Below are 20,510 nucleotides of genomic sequence, written 5' to 3'. Positions count from 1 at the left end.
TGTCATTAAAAAGAAAAGTAAGTAATTGGCGGCGTGTTTGGCCGAGCTCCTCCTCCTATTTGTGGTGTGCGTCTTGATGTTGTTCCACAAATGGAGGGACCTACAATTTCAAGCCGACTCCGAACGGCAAATATTTTTATGAGGAGCCTTTTCATGGCAGAAATACTCTCGGAGGTTTGCCATTGCCTGCCGAGGGGCGGCCGCTATTAGAAAATTTTTTTTTTATTAATTTGCTTTCACCGAGATTCGAACCAACGACCTCTCTGTGAATTCCGAATGGTAATCACGCACCAACCCATTCGGCTACGGTGGCCGCCTGAATGTCATTATCAGTAATATATTTACGCTTGTATTTACCAAACGACCAAGAGTGCATTTTTCGATTTTTACAATGTCTGATTTGATTGAGCAGAGAAGTGCCATCAAATTTTGTTTGCGGAATGAAATTTCGGCTGCGGAAACGTTTAGCATACTGCGGAAGGCATTTGGTGATTCGACCATGTCGCAGAAAAATGTTTGTAAGTGGTACAAAGACTTCAAAGAGGATCGAGAACGTGTTGATGACTTGGAGCGCTCCGGACGACCATCGACGTCAACAGATGACCAACACGTCAATAAAGTGAAGAAGTTAGTGCTCAAAAATCGTCGGTTGACTGTTAAAGACCTTATTGATATGATCGGAATACTCGTATCAGAAGGATCCGTGAAAACCATTTTGAAAGACCATTTGGGCCTAAGAAAAGTCAAATCTCGTTTGGTACCGAAAACTCTCAATTTCTTGGAAAAAAGTCGTCGCGTTGATGTGTGTGAAACAATGATTTCAGACTATCAGGACACGCTCAAATGCATCATTACGGGAGATGAGACTTGGATTTATGCTTACGACCCTGAAACAACCGACCAATCAATCAAATATCGTGCTAAAGGCAAGGCCAGACCGAAAAGAGCACGTCAAAGTCGTTCAAAAATAAAGGTCATGATGACAGTTTTTCTCGATTTTCGTGGTGTGGTGCACTATGAATTCCTTCCACCTGGCCAAACTGTTAATAAGGAATATTATTTGAGCGTCATGCGAAGTTTACGTGAAGCAATTCGTCTAAAAATACCAGAATTATGGGCCAACAACTCTTGGTTTTTGCATCACGATAATGCACCGTTTCACACTGCACTCGTTCTTCGTGACCATTTCGCCAAAAATTCCACGCAAATCGTTCCGCAACCACCGTATTAGCCTGATTTGGCTCCATGTGACTTCTGGCTATTCCCAAAACTCAAGAGACCACTCCGGGGAACGCGTTTCGAGTCGATTGAGGAGATAAAAGCTGAATCGAAGAAGGTGCTGATGGCTATACCGGAAATGGACTATTTGTCATGTTTCGGGGATTGGAAAAATCGTTGCCATAAGTGTATTTCATCGAGAGGGGATTATTTTGAAGGGGATGAAATTGATTTAGAAGAATAAATAAAGATGTTTCATTTTACAACCAAATTCACCTTACTTTTTGTCCACAGAGTACTTTCACATGTGGATAATTTTACAAGGAGAGTATCGAAACTACTTTTTAGTTTGAAGTATTTTTTTTTAATTTTGGAAATACATTTTCATGGAATTTTAACAAATTTTTAATTAAAAAATTGTAGAATAATTTTATAAGAAACACTCTTCTTTTCATTATCCTTGCGCTGCTCACAATATTCAATACAAAAGTATGCAATCAACAATTTTTAAAAGTTGCATTTCACAATAAAGGATTTAATGAAGATAAATTTTACAGTATCGAATTCAATATGCAGAATTCTATACTCAACTAGCCTAGAAAGGCACAAAATGAAGTTGAACCATTGTAGTAGAGCCGCGGGCCTAAGTGCGCCTCCGTCCACGGTAAAGATGAGGATGGCAACTATATACTTATCTACCTATCTAACGGGGCAGAACCATAAAAACCTTGAAAAACCCCTCACTGTTCCCATATAATATAGTAGAATCAAAAATCACCCATCAAAAACCCACCCAGCCAACTAAGAAAGTCACCTAAATCCCCATAAATATTAAAACCGCTTTATTATCATCAAATTGTTGCAAAAATTTTAGGAACACTTTCGTTGTCGTATCGTTTGACTTTATCTACGGATGACAAAAAAGGCTGTCGGTAGAATGGCCTACATATTCTATTTATTTATTTATTACTTTAATCAAGTTAGCCGTAATGAGAAGTTAAATGCCTAAAACTATGCCACTAGAATGGCACATAAATTCTTTTTGGCACAAACTTCAAAAACACCTACACAACTGCACACAGTAACAGTAACTAAATAGACTGCAAAACAGAAAACAAATAAAACCGCTGCATTTGCTTACAAATAGTTGCTAACGCCGCTGGCAACGGATGCCAGTACAGAAATCCGCTTTAAATCACTCAAAATGTGACACACGAACACAAGCAGATGAAGCACATCATAAGCAGATGAAGCACATCATCAACACATACACAGGGACTTATATGCACATAAGCAAAACGTTTGGCAAACAAATAACGAGGAGACCACAAAAATTCCAATTTCTCTAAGAATTTATGTGCGGAGCAAATAAACGTCGGTGGTGGTGTTGTTATATTTTACTTTTTTGTTGTTGTTGTTTTCTAACATCTGAGGCTGAAGTGACCGAGTGGGCAGCACTTCAAGCGAGTTTCAACGAACGAGCCTCCACAAAATGACCCAAAACAATAATTTTCATAGCGCACCACCAGGCGTATGAGTAACATTAATATAGGCTACCCACTCAAACGCACACATACACACACGAAATATGGAGTGTTAGAATAGTCTCTGACTAAAATGGTAAATATGTTAGAATGAACGAGTTGTTAGTGAACGTTCTCGCTGGCTTCTGTGCGAACGTTTATTTTTCAAGTGTGTGCGTGTGTGTGCCGATTGGTATGTGGCTGCTAGCAAAATGATATGAAACTTTTGTACTGTTTCGGTTTGTTTTATCTTTTTGAGTGGCTTGCATATATTTTGTTTAGTGGCAATAGTAGTGTTGTTGTTTTTATTTTGTGTTTATGTGAGTGTATCATATTTAAATATTTTCCGTACATTTGTTGTTGCTCTCATACCTCATTGTAGCTATGTAATTTGTTCGGACGTGACGAGTTGAAGCGCTACTACTTGACGATGCTTCGCATGCAAAGGAGTTTGAGTGTTGGGAAGAGGATTAAAGTAAAGTGGACGTACTCTTGCAGTGATAATTTTTGCTGCTATAACAACGACAAATTTAGATATACACTTTGAGAAATGGCTAACTATAAAGTTGAAAAAAAAAAAATTTCCCACGACTTTTTGGAAAAAGCATTTTTGTTTATTTTGGTGATATTAACAGTAACTACTAATATATTTTTGCTCACTAGCTTTGACTCTAATAAAAATAATTAAGTAAGAAGGTTCGGTCTGTTGCGTAGGGTAGTGCTGTATAAGGCATTTGAAAGTCCCTTTAGACAACAACTGAAAAAAGGATCCGAAAAGGGATATTGAACACCAGATTTTCTAAGAGGACAGAACGATCAACAGAGCTGTGCATAATATGAGCAGCAAAAGAGCAAGCTACAAAAGCAAATCACTGCTATAAGAGTATTGAAGTCAAAAGATGACAATGAAATTTGTAAGATGTTTCAAATTCAATAAAAACTTGTTTGATTCCTTCTATACCGCTTATGTGCGATACAATAACACATGGGTTAAAAAGTCCCGGACCTAACCAAGAATGCATGTTTTTTTTGTTCAAATTCCGCTTTATTCATCAGCAAAACGCTCATCAAGAACAACGCAATTATTTCCGCGCCGCTCTAACATATCAGTTCCACTTTTGTAGAACGATTTATCTTTTGCCTCAAAAGCGGCTTTAGTTCCAGCGATAACCCCTCAGTCAAGCGAGATATCTCACCGGTTAGCATTTTCTCTTAGGTCTACAAATAGCCAGCAGTCCAAATCTGGGAACCAAATCTGGCGAATATGGTGGGTTCGGATACGATTCGAAGCTCAATTCATGTAGTTTTGCCATTGTTTTGATTGACTTGCGACAGGGTGGTTTTTGGTCATCAGTGAACAAACGCATTGAACAGAGCTCACTCATAGCCAAATGTTCAAGCTGTAAAAAATGCATTCTTTTGATATCTTTACGATGTCAGCTAACGTAATCAGCTTAACTTTTCTACCATTCAAAACGATTTTAGGCATTTGAAGTTTTCTGGTGTTTTCGGGTCATTTGGGCGTGCACTGCGTTTTGCATAATCGGTGCCTCTACGACCACATTTGAAGCCAGCAAACCATCGTTTTGTTATTGTTTCTTATGGTGCGCATCAAGAAGCATTGTAAGATAAAACACGAAATTCTTTTTGATCCATTGTTTAGAAAATAACAAAAGTAGTCTCAATCATAGCACAATAACTAACAAACTAATAGATTTAATATTAGGAAACTTTAACAGCTGCCTTTCTAAGGTTAGTACTAACTGAAAAAGAGGTGAATGTTAGGCTCGGGACTTTTCAGCGCATGTGTTACAAGAATCTTAGCAATTTTGTAAGGCTTCAAACTAAAGGAATTTATTTAACCTTAATAATAATAATAATAATTTTATATACAATATGTATGGTGCTCATTAGGCCGGGTCGATTTGTGGGGAGGCAAAAAATCGCCCATTGCTCTGTGAAAATCATATTCTAGGGATCAAAATAAAAAACTTTGCCGAAGGAACCATACCTCTAAAACGAATTCTGATGTCCCCCAATTTGGGTCAAAGTTTTTAGTTTCTTTTCTCATGTAAAGACCAAAAATGGTGATATTTTGAAATGATTGCATTGGGAACCCCCCAGGGGAGTTCCAGGGGGTGTGCCACTGGCATGGGTGGATTTGCCGTCCAAAGTTAGTGGGGGTCGGTCATACATTTGGATTCGATTGGAGCACTCTAAATAGGTCAAAGTGGGATTTTTCAAAATTTGACCCTACCCAAAAGTTCGACCCAAATTGGGAGACATCAGAATTCGTTTTAGAGGTATGGTTCCTTCGGGAAAGTTTCTTATTTTGATCCCCAGAATACGATTTTCACAGAGCAATGATCGATTTTTAAATCGACCCGCCCTAGTGCTCATTGACTGGCACTACTACCTTAAATATTTTACATCAGGTTCTATTTCAGCTATATGTTCCCTGCCTGAGGCTGTGAGTTGACTAAAAAGCCAGCTTATTTAATTAAATTTTTCACCTTGGCGACAAATTTCAGAACATCTGCAACACCAGCATTTCCGTTTTCATCCAGTTTTCTCTGCCAAGGCAATACAGGTGCACAAAATATGCTCTGTAGTTTCATCATCTCCAGATAGAGCCGGCACTCTGTCTCATTTCCAATGTCCTGATGTTTACTCTTCGCATATTATGCAATTGCCTATTTTACGTAAAATGTCTTATAAGCCTTTAGTTTTGACGGAGTTCTTTTATTACTTCCCAATGGGTAATTCTTTGGGTATTCTCCCAACTATTCATTTAACCTTAAATAGAGTTTAAATGCTTTAAAATTAAATGGAATAATAATTCTCCGTGTATGGTAGTCCAGCATACAAATTCATTTCCTTCACTTTTGCGCTCCCTGTTGCTGTACTCATACTTGACCTATGCTGAGTCAAATTGCAAGTTAAGCGAAAAATTTATTGTCGCTAAATTTTGCTGGAAGTCTGCATACTTACTTAGATAAACGTGTACACACATACATACATTTATGTCACAAAACCTCTGACACACAACTCGAAGAGTGGAAAGCGTGGCAAATGGGAAACAAAATTTTTTTCAAAAGCTTACTGCTAAATTAATACACAAACGCATATATATGTACATTAGGGTGTGTTAATTTGTATGGAATGATTTTTTGCGCCATCGTTCCCAGCAGACTCGGATTCTGCAAGTGATTGTAAGAAAAAAAATTCAGTGGAGCATAGCTCTAAAATCAATTTGCAGCCCTTAAATTTTGAAGAGCTTCTAAAGCTAAAGCTGTATTTTATATGCAGTTTTATAACCAATTCAATTTTTTTTAAATACAATTTAAGTTTAAACCTTTGCATACGATGTTAAGTATCTTCCTTCATATAAAACACTTGTTCGGAAAGAAGTTTTTTAAGATTACGTGGAAGAAAATGTTCAGGATCGTATGCAAAAACAAAAATTATTTTTCATATTTGTTTTTTCAAGAATAGCAAAATGACGTTGCAAATCTCATCATATGCAATTTTGTAACGTTGTAATAGGAAAAGTGGCTTCATTCATTTTTTTTTTTTTTTGAAAAAATTTTCAAGAGAAAAATTATTTTTAGTATTTAATGCCGTCTTGCGATTCTTTAAATATACAAATGACATCAAATATAAATTGTTTTTACCAAAAACAGCTGAAATACAAGTTTGTATCAAAAAAATTTCATTCATAGTAACTAAGTAAATATAATCTCCATTTGAACTTCATATTAATTAAAAACAGCTGCTATTAAATTCTGGGGGGCTCCAAATTGATTTTAAGGGTTGGACTTTTCTTCTTATAATTGTATGTAGAATCTGAATCTGCTAAAAACGTTGTCGGAAAAAAATTTACCCACCCTAATGTTTATATGTATATATATTTACATACATAGTACATATTTAGTACATGGAAGGAAACCTGTAGCAATTACTCTACACTTTGTCCGGTTTGAAACGAAATTCTAGTTTTTGCACAAACGTGACCTCAGTGGCAATAATTTTGTGTGCAAAATTCTTGATTTGGAAAACCAAACTAAATTTTAGCATAAAGTGGGGGAAAATAATAGTATAATAAATTTAATGCTTATATAAACGTGGAAAAATTATTTTTATGCAGGCGTATGCAATTGTTGCCTTTCTCACTTTGGAGAAATTCACAAACTTGCGTGGCAGCATAAAGTGGTAAGTGTTTTTAATTTACTTCCTTTCTAAGATAAATTTAACAGAAAAAACAAGTTGTCTGTAAAGTATATTAGGTTTACTGACGATAGTTTAACGTGCAACGTCATAAGAAAATACTGATGGAATGGTTGCATTTTTCAAAAGAAAATTTAATTTTATTTGTTTGATAGATATTTTGTATGGATATAGAGAAGGAGGTAAATGGAATCGCAATGGAATTGATCACATAACATAACATAACATAACATAACATAACACAACATAACATAACATAACATAACATAACATAACATAACATAACATAACATAACATAACATAACATAACATAACATAACATAACATAACATAACATAACATAACATAACATAACATAACATAACATAACATAACATAACATAACATAACATAACATAACATAACATAACATAACATAACATAACATAACATAACATAACATAACATAACATAACATAACATAACATAACATAACATAACATAACATAACATAACATAACATAACATAACATAACATAACATAACATAACATAACATAACATAACATAACATAACATAACATAACATAACATAACATAACATAACATAACATAACATAACATAACATAACATAACATAACATAACATAACATAACATAACATAACATAACATAACATAACATAACATAACATAACATAACATAACATAACATAACATAACATAACATAACATAACATAACATAACATAGCATAACATAACATAACATAACATACAGTTCAAGCAAGGTAACGCCGCATGAGCTAGATAACGACGAATGAGCTAGATAACGACGAATGAGCAAGATAACGACGCATGAGCAAGACAACGACGCATGAGCAAGATAACGTCGCATAAGCAAGATAACGACCCATGAGCAAGATAACGACGCATGAACAAGATAAAAGGCCCCTGAAGACTTTTCTTCCATGAAAAGGCTCCTCATAAAAATCAACAAATAGAAGGACGAGCTCGGCCAAATCTCCAATAATGGTATGTGGAAGCGCCAATAATATATTTATATAGGATGACAGAGGGTAGGAGCTTTAACATTGATACGCCAAATGGTAGGAATAAGGTCATTCCGGAACTAAAAAACTTCTAAAGCTACTTAGGAATAGCCAATAGTGAGATCTTAGGTTATAAATGTAGATAATTTGTTTTCAATACCAGTATATCTTTTTTCTCCGATTATCACTCTACTTTAATCTTAATTTTGCAATAAAATGAACACAGATCTAGAAAACTATTGGAGGTATGCCACAGTCAACCGTAGGATCTTAGGTTACCACTTTAGATAATATGCTCCAATATCGGTCAATCTATCTTTGGTCTCTAATTTTCAATACTCTTTGATTTTAGTTTGGCAAAAAAACGTTTGAAATGAAAGACAGATGAGGTTAGTAGGACCGGCGATTGTCACGCTGAAATGAACTAAAGCTAAATACAAAGCGAGGACGGCTGTGTTTTATAAGTAGACACTTTGAAGCATTAATGGAGAAAAACTATTTCCATTTATTATAGAGCCGAAATAGTAATAAAAACAGAAAAGATGGAAACTATGTAAAATTAAAAAAGAAATGCAATGACCCGGTAAACCATACAACTTTATCGAAAATGAGTAATGACTTGATTAAATTGCAGCTAAATGCACCTGAATACGTAAACCATTGTACTGGGTTGGGGAATAAGTTCATACTTTACAACGATTTGTTTGTTGTTTGGCAAAGGGCAAGTATTCATTCGATAGAACTCTTTCTGCTCTACAAAATTACGTTAATTGCATTTTTGAGTTATTTAATTTTTTATTGATTTTAAGGCTTAGAAATGGAGGCAGAAATCAACATTTTCGAAAGCTGCCGAAACAGCCCGAGACAATTGCGACGTGTATGGAGAAGGTGTAATCGGTATGTCTACAACACGGAAATGGTTTACATGCCGACTTTGACGTCGATGACACATCTCGTAGCGGAAGGCCTTCTATGACACCAGACCACTCGATTTTTGGTGGAAAGGCATCAACAAATTGGTTGAGAGGTGGGCAGAGGTTGTAAACAGCACCAGCGAGTATATAATTAGTTAACTTATTAATATAATTATTGCTTTTTGTTTAAATAAAAGTCCAGTCTAGGTTAAACGCTACGAACTTATTCACCAACCCAATAGTAATACTCTCCTGTTAATGATTCCTAAACTCTTTAGCTACTCAGGTTCAGGCTTTGATTTACAGCCAGTTCAGATTCCGCATGATAGTCAAGCACATGTTTACATAAAAAGAAGCAAAATATAGGGTGCTAAGTTTGAATTATGCTCTTCAGCAATCGCTAAACATTGCAAGTGGACAACATCTTGATAAAATATCAGATTGAGCCTGAAGGGCATGCTGCACTTTTGGTGTTATAGCCCTTTTCTTTGGGCAGAGTAAAATTTTTACCTACATATAAAAAAATAAAATTCCACACTCATATCAAAAACAAATTGACGAAAAAAGTAGCAGCAAATAAACAACAATTCTACCGGCAAGGCTCAACTGCATCAATTTCAACCACAAAGGAGCATTTGCGGTGGAGAGTGGCTAAAATGAGCACCGCCGTTCTTGTCATTTGTAACACCATTGACTTGCATTCAACTACTACCCTTCGCAACTCCAGATCTTCACCACGTTGCAGACCACACACATATGTACATACATTACTCTATACATTTACAGGCTTATATGTAGTTTCCCTCACATCTACCGTTATCACTTTAATCGACCTTCATGGGCATTATGCTTTGGTACTTGCCGCCGCTGCTTGTCCGCGCTAACATCATCGTCTTTGTTGACAGCAATCAAGATAAAAATTGTAAATACACATATGCGCATATGTACACTAGTGTTCACAAAAATAGCAGCGTGATATATTACAAAGTTTGGACTATGCATTTATACTTTATTAAATTTTTTATATTATTTTGTTTGGAAAAATATAGCTCACACTACAACAAAAACCATATAAGTCAAGTTCTCAAACATTGGACAATATTTTAAAAAATCCACAAATGTTCATCAATATTACAAACTTTTTAGTTAAAATCACCAAATTCTCATCAAAATTTAGAAGTCTTTACTTACAATCTTTCGAAAAATTTTTGGGATCAGGATCAGTAACTCATTAAATTTGATATAATATTAAAAACAAAAATTAATAATTGGCGCGTACACTTCTGTTAGGTGTTTGGCCGAGCTCCTCCTCCTATTTGTGGTGTGCATCTTGATGTTGTTCCACAAATGGAGGGACCTACAGTTTCAAGCCGACTCCGAACGGCAGATATTTTTATAAGGAGCTTTTTCATGGCAGAAATACACTCGGAGGTTTGCCATTGCCTGCCGCGGGGCGACCGCTATTAGAAAAATGTTTTTATTAATTTTGCTTTCACCGAGATTCGAACCAACGAATGGGAATCACGCACCAACCCTAGTTCCAACCCTGAATTCCGAATGGTAATCACGCACCAACCCTAGTTTAAAATGACTAAAAATTCGCGTAGATTTTTGAAATTTTTTTTGGTAAACTGGATTCGCTTTGCTGTGCATTTGCGTTATATAAACAAATATTCACTCATTCGTTATAAAAGTGAGCAATATGTCGCGCTATAACAGCAGGTGCGGCCCAAGGATCAATACTCGGACCTGAACTTTGGAATATAAGCTACGATGAAATCCTTCGAATAGAGATGCCTGAGGATGTGCATTTGGTGGGATACGCAGATGACATTGCAGCTTTAATAATAGCCCGGAACACTGACGAAGCCAAAAGGAAGTTAAATCAGGTGATGATCCGAGTTCAGACATGGCTAGAGACCATGGATTAAAGCTGGCCACAGAGAAAACAGAGCTAATCCTTCTAACGAACAGACGTATCCCATTAGAAGTGGACATACAAGTACTCGATGCCACTTTACCGACAAAAAGAGTGGTCAAGTACCTAGGAGTGCAATTAGACACAAGGCTAACTTACTGGGCGCATATAAACCATGCAGCCACAAGAGCTGCCAAAGTAAGCGGCATGTTAAGTAAGCTCATGGCAAACCTTGGAGGTCCAACGCAGAACAAGCGAAAACTTTTAATGGACACGATGATCTCGATTCTCTTATACGGATGCGAAATATGGGCAGATTCGCTAAGGGTGAAATGCCGGCGGAAAACTTTGCAATCTGTGCAACGTACCTGCGCTCTCAGAGTGGCTTCGTCATATAGAACAGTATCTGAAGCAGCGGTGTTAGTTATCAGCGGAACCATCCCTATAGATATTCTAGCACAAGAGCGCAAACGGAGATGGGAGGCAAAGAACACAGGAAGCCCAGTACCACGTTTCTCTGATATTAGAGTTCAAACGCTCACACTTTGTCAGGCAAGATGGAACTCTGAACGATATGGTAGATGGACAGCGAGACTAATACCCGATCTAAAAAAGTGGGTAGAAAGAAAGCACGGTGAGGTTAACTATTACCTCACACAGTTTTTGTCCGGACATGGGTCCTTTCGCAAGTACAGGGTGGCGCACGAATCGTGCTACAAAAACAAAACGTAATAACTTTTTTCTGTGTGAGTAATCGGCTTTTTTTTTTTTTTATTTTGCAGATTAGTATTTAGATTTACAAAAAATGGAGGCTTGGGATACCGAAAAGAGGATTTGGATAGTGCAGCGGTACCATGCTTTGCAGCCCATTATTTCCGTCCAAAGGGAATTTAGGCGGGAGTTTGGCGGCACTCCCCCGAGCAGATGGACCATTATGAGGCTGGTGAACATGTTTGCTGAATCTGGAAGCATCGCACGCAGACCGTACCATCGAGATCCCCATGTTCGGGTCGAAGCCACAATCGCGGCTGTAGCATCGTCAATTCAGGCAAATCCAAGAGTTTCGACTCGTAACTTGTCGGCGCAAATTGGAGTTAGCAGACGGTCATTGCAGCGGATAGTTCATGATGACTTAAACTTGTTTCCGTACAAAGTTCAAATCACAAGCAAATTAAACCCTCTGGATTTGCCTATTCGCCTGGAATTTTGCCAAAAATTATTGAAATGGCCGAATAAGACAACAACTTCATAAATTGCTTGCTTATGTCTGATGAGGCCCATTTTGATCTAAACGGCAATGTAAACAAGCAAAATTGCCGTATATGGAGTCAATCAAATCCACAAATACTCCATGAGATGGAACTGCACCCAGAACGAGTCACAGTGTGGTGCGCAGTTTCATCAAGGTGCATTGTCGGGACATACTTCTTCGAAGAAAACGGTGTAACAGCGACTGTAAATGGGGACCGTTATTTAAACATGTTGAAGGAGTTTTTTATCCAGAACTGCGGCGAAGACGTATCCCTTTTAACAGCATTTGGTTCCAGCAAGATGGAGCAACTGCACATATAGCCAGACCGGTTATGGAGGAGCTCCAACGAAAATTTAGAAAAAAATTGATATCCAGAAATTCCACTTTCCGCTGGCCCCCAAGGTCACCTGACCTCACTGCACCAGATTTTTTTTATGGGGTTATCTCAAACAAGAGGTGTATAAAGCAAAACCAAGTAATTTGACTGAATTGAAGCAGCCCATCACAACAATAATTGAGGCGATCCCGACTTCAACCCTTCAGTGCGCAATGAATAATTTTCTCATCAGGTGTCGCATATGCGTGAATGAGCATGGAGGTCATTTACGTTCTATTATTTTCAAAACTATTTAATTAGTTACATAAAATAAAATTGAATTATCTATACAATAAAAAAACAAAAAGTTAAATACATTGATTAGAAAAAAAGTTATTACGTTTTGTTTTTGTAGCACGATTCGTGCGCCACCCTGTATTTGTGGCGAATGGGAAAAGTGAGCCAACCAAACTGCATATATGGAGATACTGAGTATGATGATGCGGAGCACACCTTCTTTAAATGCGAAAGGTGGAACGTAGAGAGAACAGGTCTGCAACGAGCTATTGGTGTATTTACAACTGAAGAAATTATCGAGAAAATGATGATAGACGAAGAAAAATGGAATGTCGTCACAAATTTTGTAGAGGAAGCGCGAAATGGAAAGTTATGGTGAAGAGCATTGAGCATAGGTTTCTCAAAACAGGCGACCCTGGACGCAGGGTGAGTAAATAAGTGTCCTTCTTAGGACGCCGTCTTGTCCCTCTACCTCGAAGCAATGCGGAAGCAGTCCCGGGGTGGAGGGTAAAATCCAAGAGAAGAGGAGGGATATTTTTAGTGGAATCACAACACACGTAGTAGCGACGGTTACTATATGGTGCGAAGGCATTTTTAACCCAACCTCACCGCCAAAAAAAAAAACAAAAAAGAATATGTCGCGCTGCTACTATTATGAGCACAGGTGTATATAAGTATGTACATATGCATATTATTGAACAAAATCAAAATTTTGCAAAATGTGGCAATCATTGCGAAGGCGCTGTATGGAACGAACGCCTATGGAATTTTCCGCTAAAAGAGGAACTGGACTTGAAGCAGTCGCCAGAAAATAGTACGGGATGGAAACCATGAAAAGCTTCCAGTGCACACTCGTTTTTGAACAAACAGACATGCCTTCACATGTGTGTATGAATAGATGCAAACATATATTGTATTTCTGCAATACGCGCCCTGCAGGGAATTTCATCTTACTTTTTTCATTTTTTTGTCTGATCAAGCGACAGTAAGAAGAGTTATTTTGACAGTGAAATTTTTGCAATTGGAAAAAATTCTCACACACAATTTTTTTAGAAAAAAAGAACTGGAAAACTAATTTAAAATTACATTCCTTAGTATCTTTGAAGCCTACTTGGATATTTTTTCTACACTATTTGGTTGCCAACTTACTATTTCCACCACCTTGCCTTCCCAAGCAAACATGCAAACATAATACATATACATTTTCAGGCGCCCAATTTACTCATTGCCTCTTGTCACCGCTGTAGCACGTTTTCGTCATATTTTCAAGTGAAGATTTTCAATTATACTTAATTGCGTAATATTTTAAGGCAAAATGGCAACAATGACTGGTGGTAGTGTGAAAAGAGGACCCGGCTACGTTCAAGCAGCAGGAGGCGCACACTCAATTTTTCGTGCATGTGCGTTACCGGGTGCTTGTTGTTTCTTGTCTATCTTTCTTCGGCACTCTTATATTTAATTTATACTTGGCCCACTCCTCCTCTTTACTGCTGTATATTTGTTTTCCTTTGGATGCAAACGCATGTGGCGCTCTTCGCTTTCATCTACGAAAGACTTTGCTTAAGGCATGGCTGTATACCCACTCAACCATTTATTTACCTAGCTATCTAGCAGCAGTCATTTGCCGCCGGCGTTTGACATAATTAGAAGCAAAGTGAGGGCGAGTGAATGATGATATGAAATGGTGATGTGGCAGTAGGGTGCTGGCGTTTGTGTTGTTCTTGTTGCTGTTGTTAAAAATGATGATGGTGATGATGATGCCGACAGCATTAATATCTTCACATAGAGAAAGCAAAATGATTATACGCCATAGATTTTCTTGGAAAGTGGGAAGTAGGCGTATGGAAATTTGTAGTAGACAGAGCCAAAGTTGAGTTTATCGCTGGTGTCGCTATGTCCTCATCCAACGCTCGCCACTCGTTCCTATTTTACCACGTTTGTATCAACTCGCTTTCTGGTTTTTTTCGAATTTTGAAGTGTGGGTTGAAAATATGTTTTCACTTTACTTAATTATAAACTGACAGATGTCAATCTTAACTTGCGTGCCTCTCATCATCTGCTTTGCATACAAATTTTATTTGTTTAGGTATTTTCAATTTTCAGCGAAGCATTTTTCGAGTAGGTCGTAAAATTTTATACATTTGTGCAGGTCATTGTGGAGTAGGAGTTTATAGCTTCAGGGGTTTTTTGTCTTGTAAGCAATATTTTCATATAAAGGATGAAAAATGGTTTGTGCTTAAATCTGCTTGAATGTAGGAGAAAAAGGCACTGAGTCAAAAGTTGATTATGAAATTATCCAATTGGATTAGATTGAAAAAGACAGATTGACATGAAAGGGGTACTGCCCCGAAGACATAAATATTCATTATAATAGCTATGGAAGGCAAATTTTTTCACACTTTCACAAGCTACACTTAACAGCCACTACTACTGTCACACAGCCACTACTAATATTTGATGAATTCAGCTAATCTCTTAAGTAACTGCTCAGTTACATTTTTTGGTTATTTCAAAGAAGAACTTTATTTTTGCGGAGTGTCTTGCTCTAATTAGAAGATTTCGTGCTTTTGTTCTTCAGTCCAATCTCTTTACTATTTAACTATTTAGTTCGAATATCACTTCCTCTTTGCTGGTTCAGGAAAGTGCAATTGACTTCCACTCACATTTGCTTCCTCATCACGCATTTAACCAGACAGGCTCCTGAAGTGGGCAATTCATAAACTCTTTCAATTCAGTCAATGTTTCTATGATGACGAGTCCAATTAAGGAAAATTTTCATAAGCATTTAGCGGAATTCTATAGGTAATGGAGTCACCGGTTGTCAGAATACCGGACTGTGTTTGCTTCGTTTTAGAGGCCCACAATCTACAGTTTTGTTTGTTGACATAACCATTTAAATGGAGATGCGCTTCATCCGACATCAAAACATTAGTTAAAAAATCAATTTGTGTGGCTAATTGTGTAAAACAAATAGCGTATTGTAGTCATTGTTGGTGGTCTTGTGGTAGGGTTCCATAATAAATTTCCAACAATTATAACCTACAAAAAGAGAGAAATTAATATGTCAAAAAATAAAAAAGTTATTTGTTCTTAACATTAGTAGGTCTTATTTGGTCCACCCTGCACTTCCACTCGAGCCATATGAATCGAGCTGCATGAAATTTCTCAAAATAAACAGCTACCCTAACACCGCAATCTATCTCTGGCATAACTTTTCTGGACTAACGTTGCTATTGTAGTACATAGACATACAAAGGGACAAAAATTTAGAAATAACCCGATACAAACTAGTTTCTAAGTGTAAGTAATGAAAGAAGTATATAAATACAAACACAAAAATTAGGTGTTAGAGTTCATGAGGTGACCGCAGAGGCTCTCTATGGTGCCCAAGAAAGATTTTTCCTATTCTATACCTACTTGTTGTTAAAACATTACCTATTGCCAAATTTAATCAACCCTAACACCGAGAGTTTCTAAAGTATTTAAATAAATTGTTTCTAAAGTATTTCAAGCGTTCTCTAAGAAATGAATTTCCAGTAATCTGGGCGCGTGAACACAATAATTGCCTTATGGACTATACCTTTTCTGCAACCTTATAACTCCTATAATAGCTACTAGTATTACCCCGAGACAGAGGTGTCAGTAATGTCCGTCTCATTCGTTCATCGACTACTGCTCAAAACGAACCCGATACTCTGCAGATATCCGAGTCCTATTAGTATGTAGCTGTTCTAGTCCTCTCCTCAAATTTTGTCAAAAGGAGATCCAAGGGGACTTCGATTCTCCATCTCCTGCCTCAGATCATTTCTTCGCCCATTCACCTACTTCCTTATTTATCAGATCAACATTATAGGGCTAGGCCCCAGTTTAAGTTAAAGCTGTTCTGTTGAAGAGATGGTAATAATTTTCTGCATTCCTGAATATAATCTATCGGTTTGGTTTGAGCATAAAAAGAATCGCAAATTTACAAAAAAATATCGTCATATTTGACAAAGAAAAAATATTTGTTTGTTTCGAAGTTAGAGTATTGCGTCATACTCCGGAGGGAGTATGGAAGCGTCAGTGTGGTCTCGGTAGGCAAAGTTTTATTTTCGTTTATTATTCATAGAACTGATGGAATTTTCAGACACAGGCTTACACATATTTTACGCTATTCATGCTTATTATTTATTTATTATAAGAACAAAATACAATTAATGCCGTACTTTAAGGGGAACATGGCTGCTAGGGCCTTTAGCTTTCATTTAATTATATTACGTTATGTTATGTCCTATTATGTTATATCATGTTGTTATATGTTATCTAATATTATGTTATATTGTATTCTGTTATGCACTGTTATTATGTTAGTCAAATGCAATTATTTTCCTACTTAAATGTTCCCAGGGCCTTCAGCTGAATGTTAGTTAAGTGACGTTGCATTATGTTTGTCATTTGATGTTATGTTAAATTAAGTTATGCTAGTTATATTACTTTAAGTCAAGTTCTCTATGCTTAGTTGTGTTACGTTTATTATTACACTGTGCGACAGTGAAATTATACTTTTATGGAGACCTAGTACAACTTGTAGGTATAGTAAAACTAAGAAAAATGGTATAGGAGAAATTTCCAATACACCCCAAAAATCTCATTTTATGGCCATAAAACCGTTTTTCAGTAGGTTGATGTGAAGAATCACTCCTAACTTCGCCAATTTCCATCCAATTTCGAATTTGTTTTTTGTGTGTTGACAATTTTTCTGAAATGACAACTGACGAGACTGTAGACGGAAGTATTTGGATTTTTTTTATTTTTTCAACTTTGACATAATTTTTTCGATATTATCCGATATTGAGGATTTTTTTTAGTACACTACTGTTATATATTATATTAGTAAATTTAATTTTGCATCAACTGAGCTATATTTGACTGTAATTGAATTAAAAATAATAGAGTTGTGTGGGTTTTAAGATTTTATTTTTTTTTACTACTTTTTCAACTTTTTCCGATAGGGAGGGCGAACGACATATTCGACGGACCCATGTGTTTTTTTTCAGAACAAAACACAATTTTTCTGATGTTGCTGATAATAATCATTTTACTTGGTTCAAGTAAATTTGTTGACATCACTTTTTGAATATGATATCTCTCAAATGGCCGCCTTGAGCCTGTACGGCGTATTGTGCCCGTTTTACAGCATTTTCCATAGTTTTAGCTAACATTTCGGCTGGAATAGTGGCTATTTCCTCACGGATGTTGTTCTTGAGCTCTTCTATGGTCTTTGGCTTATTAATATAAACCTTTTATTTTAAATATCCCCACATGAAGAAGTCAGGTGGCGTTAAATCGGGCGAACGCGGTGGCCATTTTTCGACATCAAACGACGAGGAAACAATTTCTTCAAAAACTCGATTGTGGTACGAGCCGTGTGTGGTGGAGCGCCGTCTTGTTGAAACCAGAACTGCCTCATACGCTTTCGACGAATAATAGGCATCACAAAAGTGGATTGACGGTAACACTTTGACCATATTCATTTTCGAAGAAAAACGGCCCAATAATCGTTTTCGCACTAACGCCGCACCAAACAGTGACTTTTTCGTCGTAAAGAGGTACCTCTTGAATTTCGTGAGGATTTTCAGTGGCGTAAATACAGCAATTTTGCTTGTTTACAGTCCCATTCAATAAGAAATGAGCCACCTCGGACATGATGATTTTGTTCTTCTTCTTCTTCATTTGACTTCTTTTGTTGAATGTAAATTTCAACAATTTGAGAGCGGAATGTCATTAATCGATTTGACGTCTCTGTAAAAAGATACAGGGTTGCCAGATGGGTCCGTCGAATATGGGCAACCCTGTATTCCGTTATTATGTAAAATACATTTATTGTCGTACTTTAAGCGGAAAATGGCTTTCAGGGCGTTCAGCACGATGTTATTATAATACTTTATGCTGTGCTTGTTATGTTAAGTTGTGTTGTGCTATGTTATGCTATTTATATTTTGTTGTTGCTCCGTTATGCAATGTTTTGTTATGGCGTACTTTTGTTATGTTCTCTTCCATTATTATATAATACAGGGTGGGCCATATAGCGTTTGCTTTTTGAACCACTTATTTTTTTGAGAATGGTAACACAAATGACATGTCAAATGTGTTCATAATTTACTTAAAGGTTGGACATTTACGAAATGGGACGTTATACGCTTGAACAAAATTGGGAAATATTGAAAACCTATTTCCCAAAGTGGTGAGTCTTCTTCTTCTTTTCTGATGAAGCTCATTTTCACATCGGTGGCTACGTCAATAAGACAAAATTGTCGGATTTGGGGCTCAGAAAATCCATACGTTACTGTAGAGAAGCAAATGCATCCACAACGAGTCACTGTTTGGTGCGGCTTTTGGTCTGGCGGAATCATCGGGCCATTTTTTTTCGAAAATGTACTCGCGGTTACAGTAAATGGTGAGCGTTACTCTGACACGAGTTGTTTCCAAAAATTGAAGAGGATGACATGGACGACATTTGGTTTCAACAGGACGGTGCAACTTGTCACACTGCCAAAGTTACACTCGAACTTTTGGCTACCGTTATTAAAAACCGAATAATCAGCCGAAATTCCGATATCAATAGGCCGCCTCGGAGCTGTGATTTAAGCCCGTTGGACTATTTTTTGTGGGGAGCCGTTAAGATCAAATGCTATGCGAACCATCCAGAGACGATTGATGCTTTAACCCTCTAGTGCATAGAAAAGATTTTTTATAATAAAATTATGTTTTGTACTAATTAGAGGCCATAAAACACAAATATAATATTATTTTTATTTGTACGACCCGAATTCGCTCTGTGGCCCTGGAAATTAGCACCCCGCCTCTGGACGGTCTTATGCAGGTAGCTTAAAAAAAAATTACTGAAAATACAATACCACTTAAACAAGTAAACAGAAAACGTTTATTTATAAAAATTTAAGTACAATAATATATAAAATAGTATACAAATTGTTAAGTTTGGTTCAAAATCTAAGAAGAACGAATATATGTACATATACATTTACTTAGAAATAACTTCCCATCATATCTTCAAAAATGTCCTTTATTCAGCATGAAATTCCTTAAAACATGATTTTTTGACAGACAGATACCACTTTATGTTGCATTTTTCGCAATAAACTTGAGTCTGCGATTTACATGGCTTGTTACGACATTCCCGTTTACTACTTTTATCGCAGAAATTTGGCCAATGATTGAGACTATCATACCTTATATTGGGTGGTGGTAGGTACAGTAACTTGCTTCCCTTTGGTACTTCTTCGGCTTGTTTTTCTGCAGCAGTGGGGCGACCTAATTTTTTCGTTTCCGATATGAGCAGGAGAGTTTCGGCGGTTTCTTACCGAAATCGTGGAAGCTCGACACGCTGATGTTTTTCACGATTGATGCGATGGTATAAAACGTAAGCATTCACTATTGCCAAGTCGATAACATGGTGAAATATACGAGATGGCCATTTACCAGTCTTCATGCGAATTTTGTAGCGACCAATTAGACTGTCCATCAAGTCTACTCCGCCCATGTGCCGGTTGTATTCTTTGACAATGTTTGGACAGCTCACATATTCATACTGTTTTCTATTGCGGTTATAGCGACGGGACAATGTGTTCCGGTCGCTCGGATTATTCGAGTTAAATGGCTGCACACCTGCATATGTTGACGCTAAATGAACTGGTTTGCTGTCCTTCCAAACAACAGTAGAAATATCTACTCCAAATGCGGTGGCAACGAATTCCTCCGAATATCCACGAGGAGCTTTTTTCACCACTAGCTGTTCATCGGTAGATAGTTTACAGTTT

General features: G+C 37.0%; 1 protein-coding gene across 1 annotated transcript in view; it reads right to left on the bottom strand.

The window, feature by feature from the left end:
• The window catches only part of LOC128864751 (uncharacterized), a 190,425-nt gene that overhangs the window by 169,051 nt on the left and 864 nt on the right, over positions 1-20,510 (bottom strand). The window contains exon 2 of the mRNA XM_054104507.1: positions 20,173-20,482. Within this exon, the coding sequence (XP_053960482.1) occupies positions 20,173-20,482 (310 nt within the window). The remainder of the gene's footprint in view (positions 1-20,172; positions 20,483-20,510) is intronic.

The sequence above is a fragment of the Anastrepha ludens genome, chromosome 5 (genome assembly GCF_028408465.1).
Source record: "Anastrepha ludens isolate Willacy chromosome 5, idAnaLude1.1, whole genome shotgun sequence".
Lineage (NCBI taxonomy): Eukaryota > Metazoa > Arthropoda > Insecta > Diptera > Tephritidae > Anastrepha > Anastrepha ludens.
The sequence above is the reverse complement of the archived record's forward strand: the minus strand, read 5'-3'. Positions and strand labels throughout refer to the sequence as shown.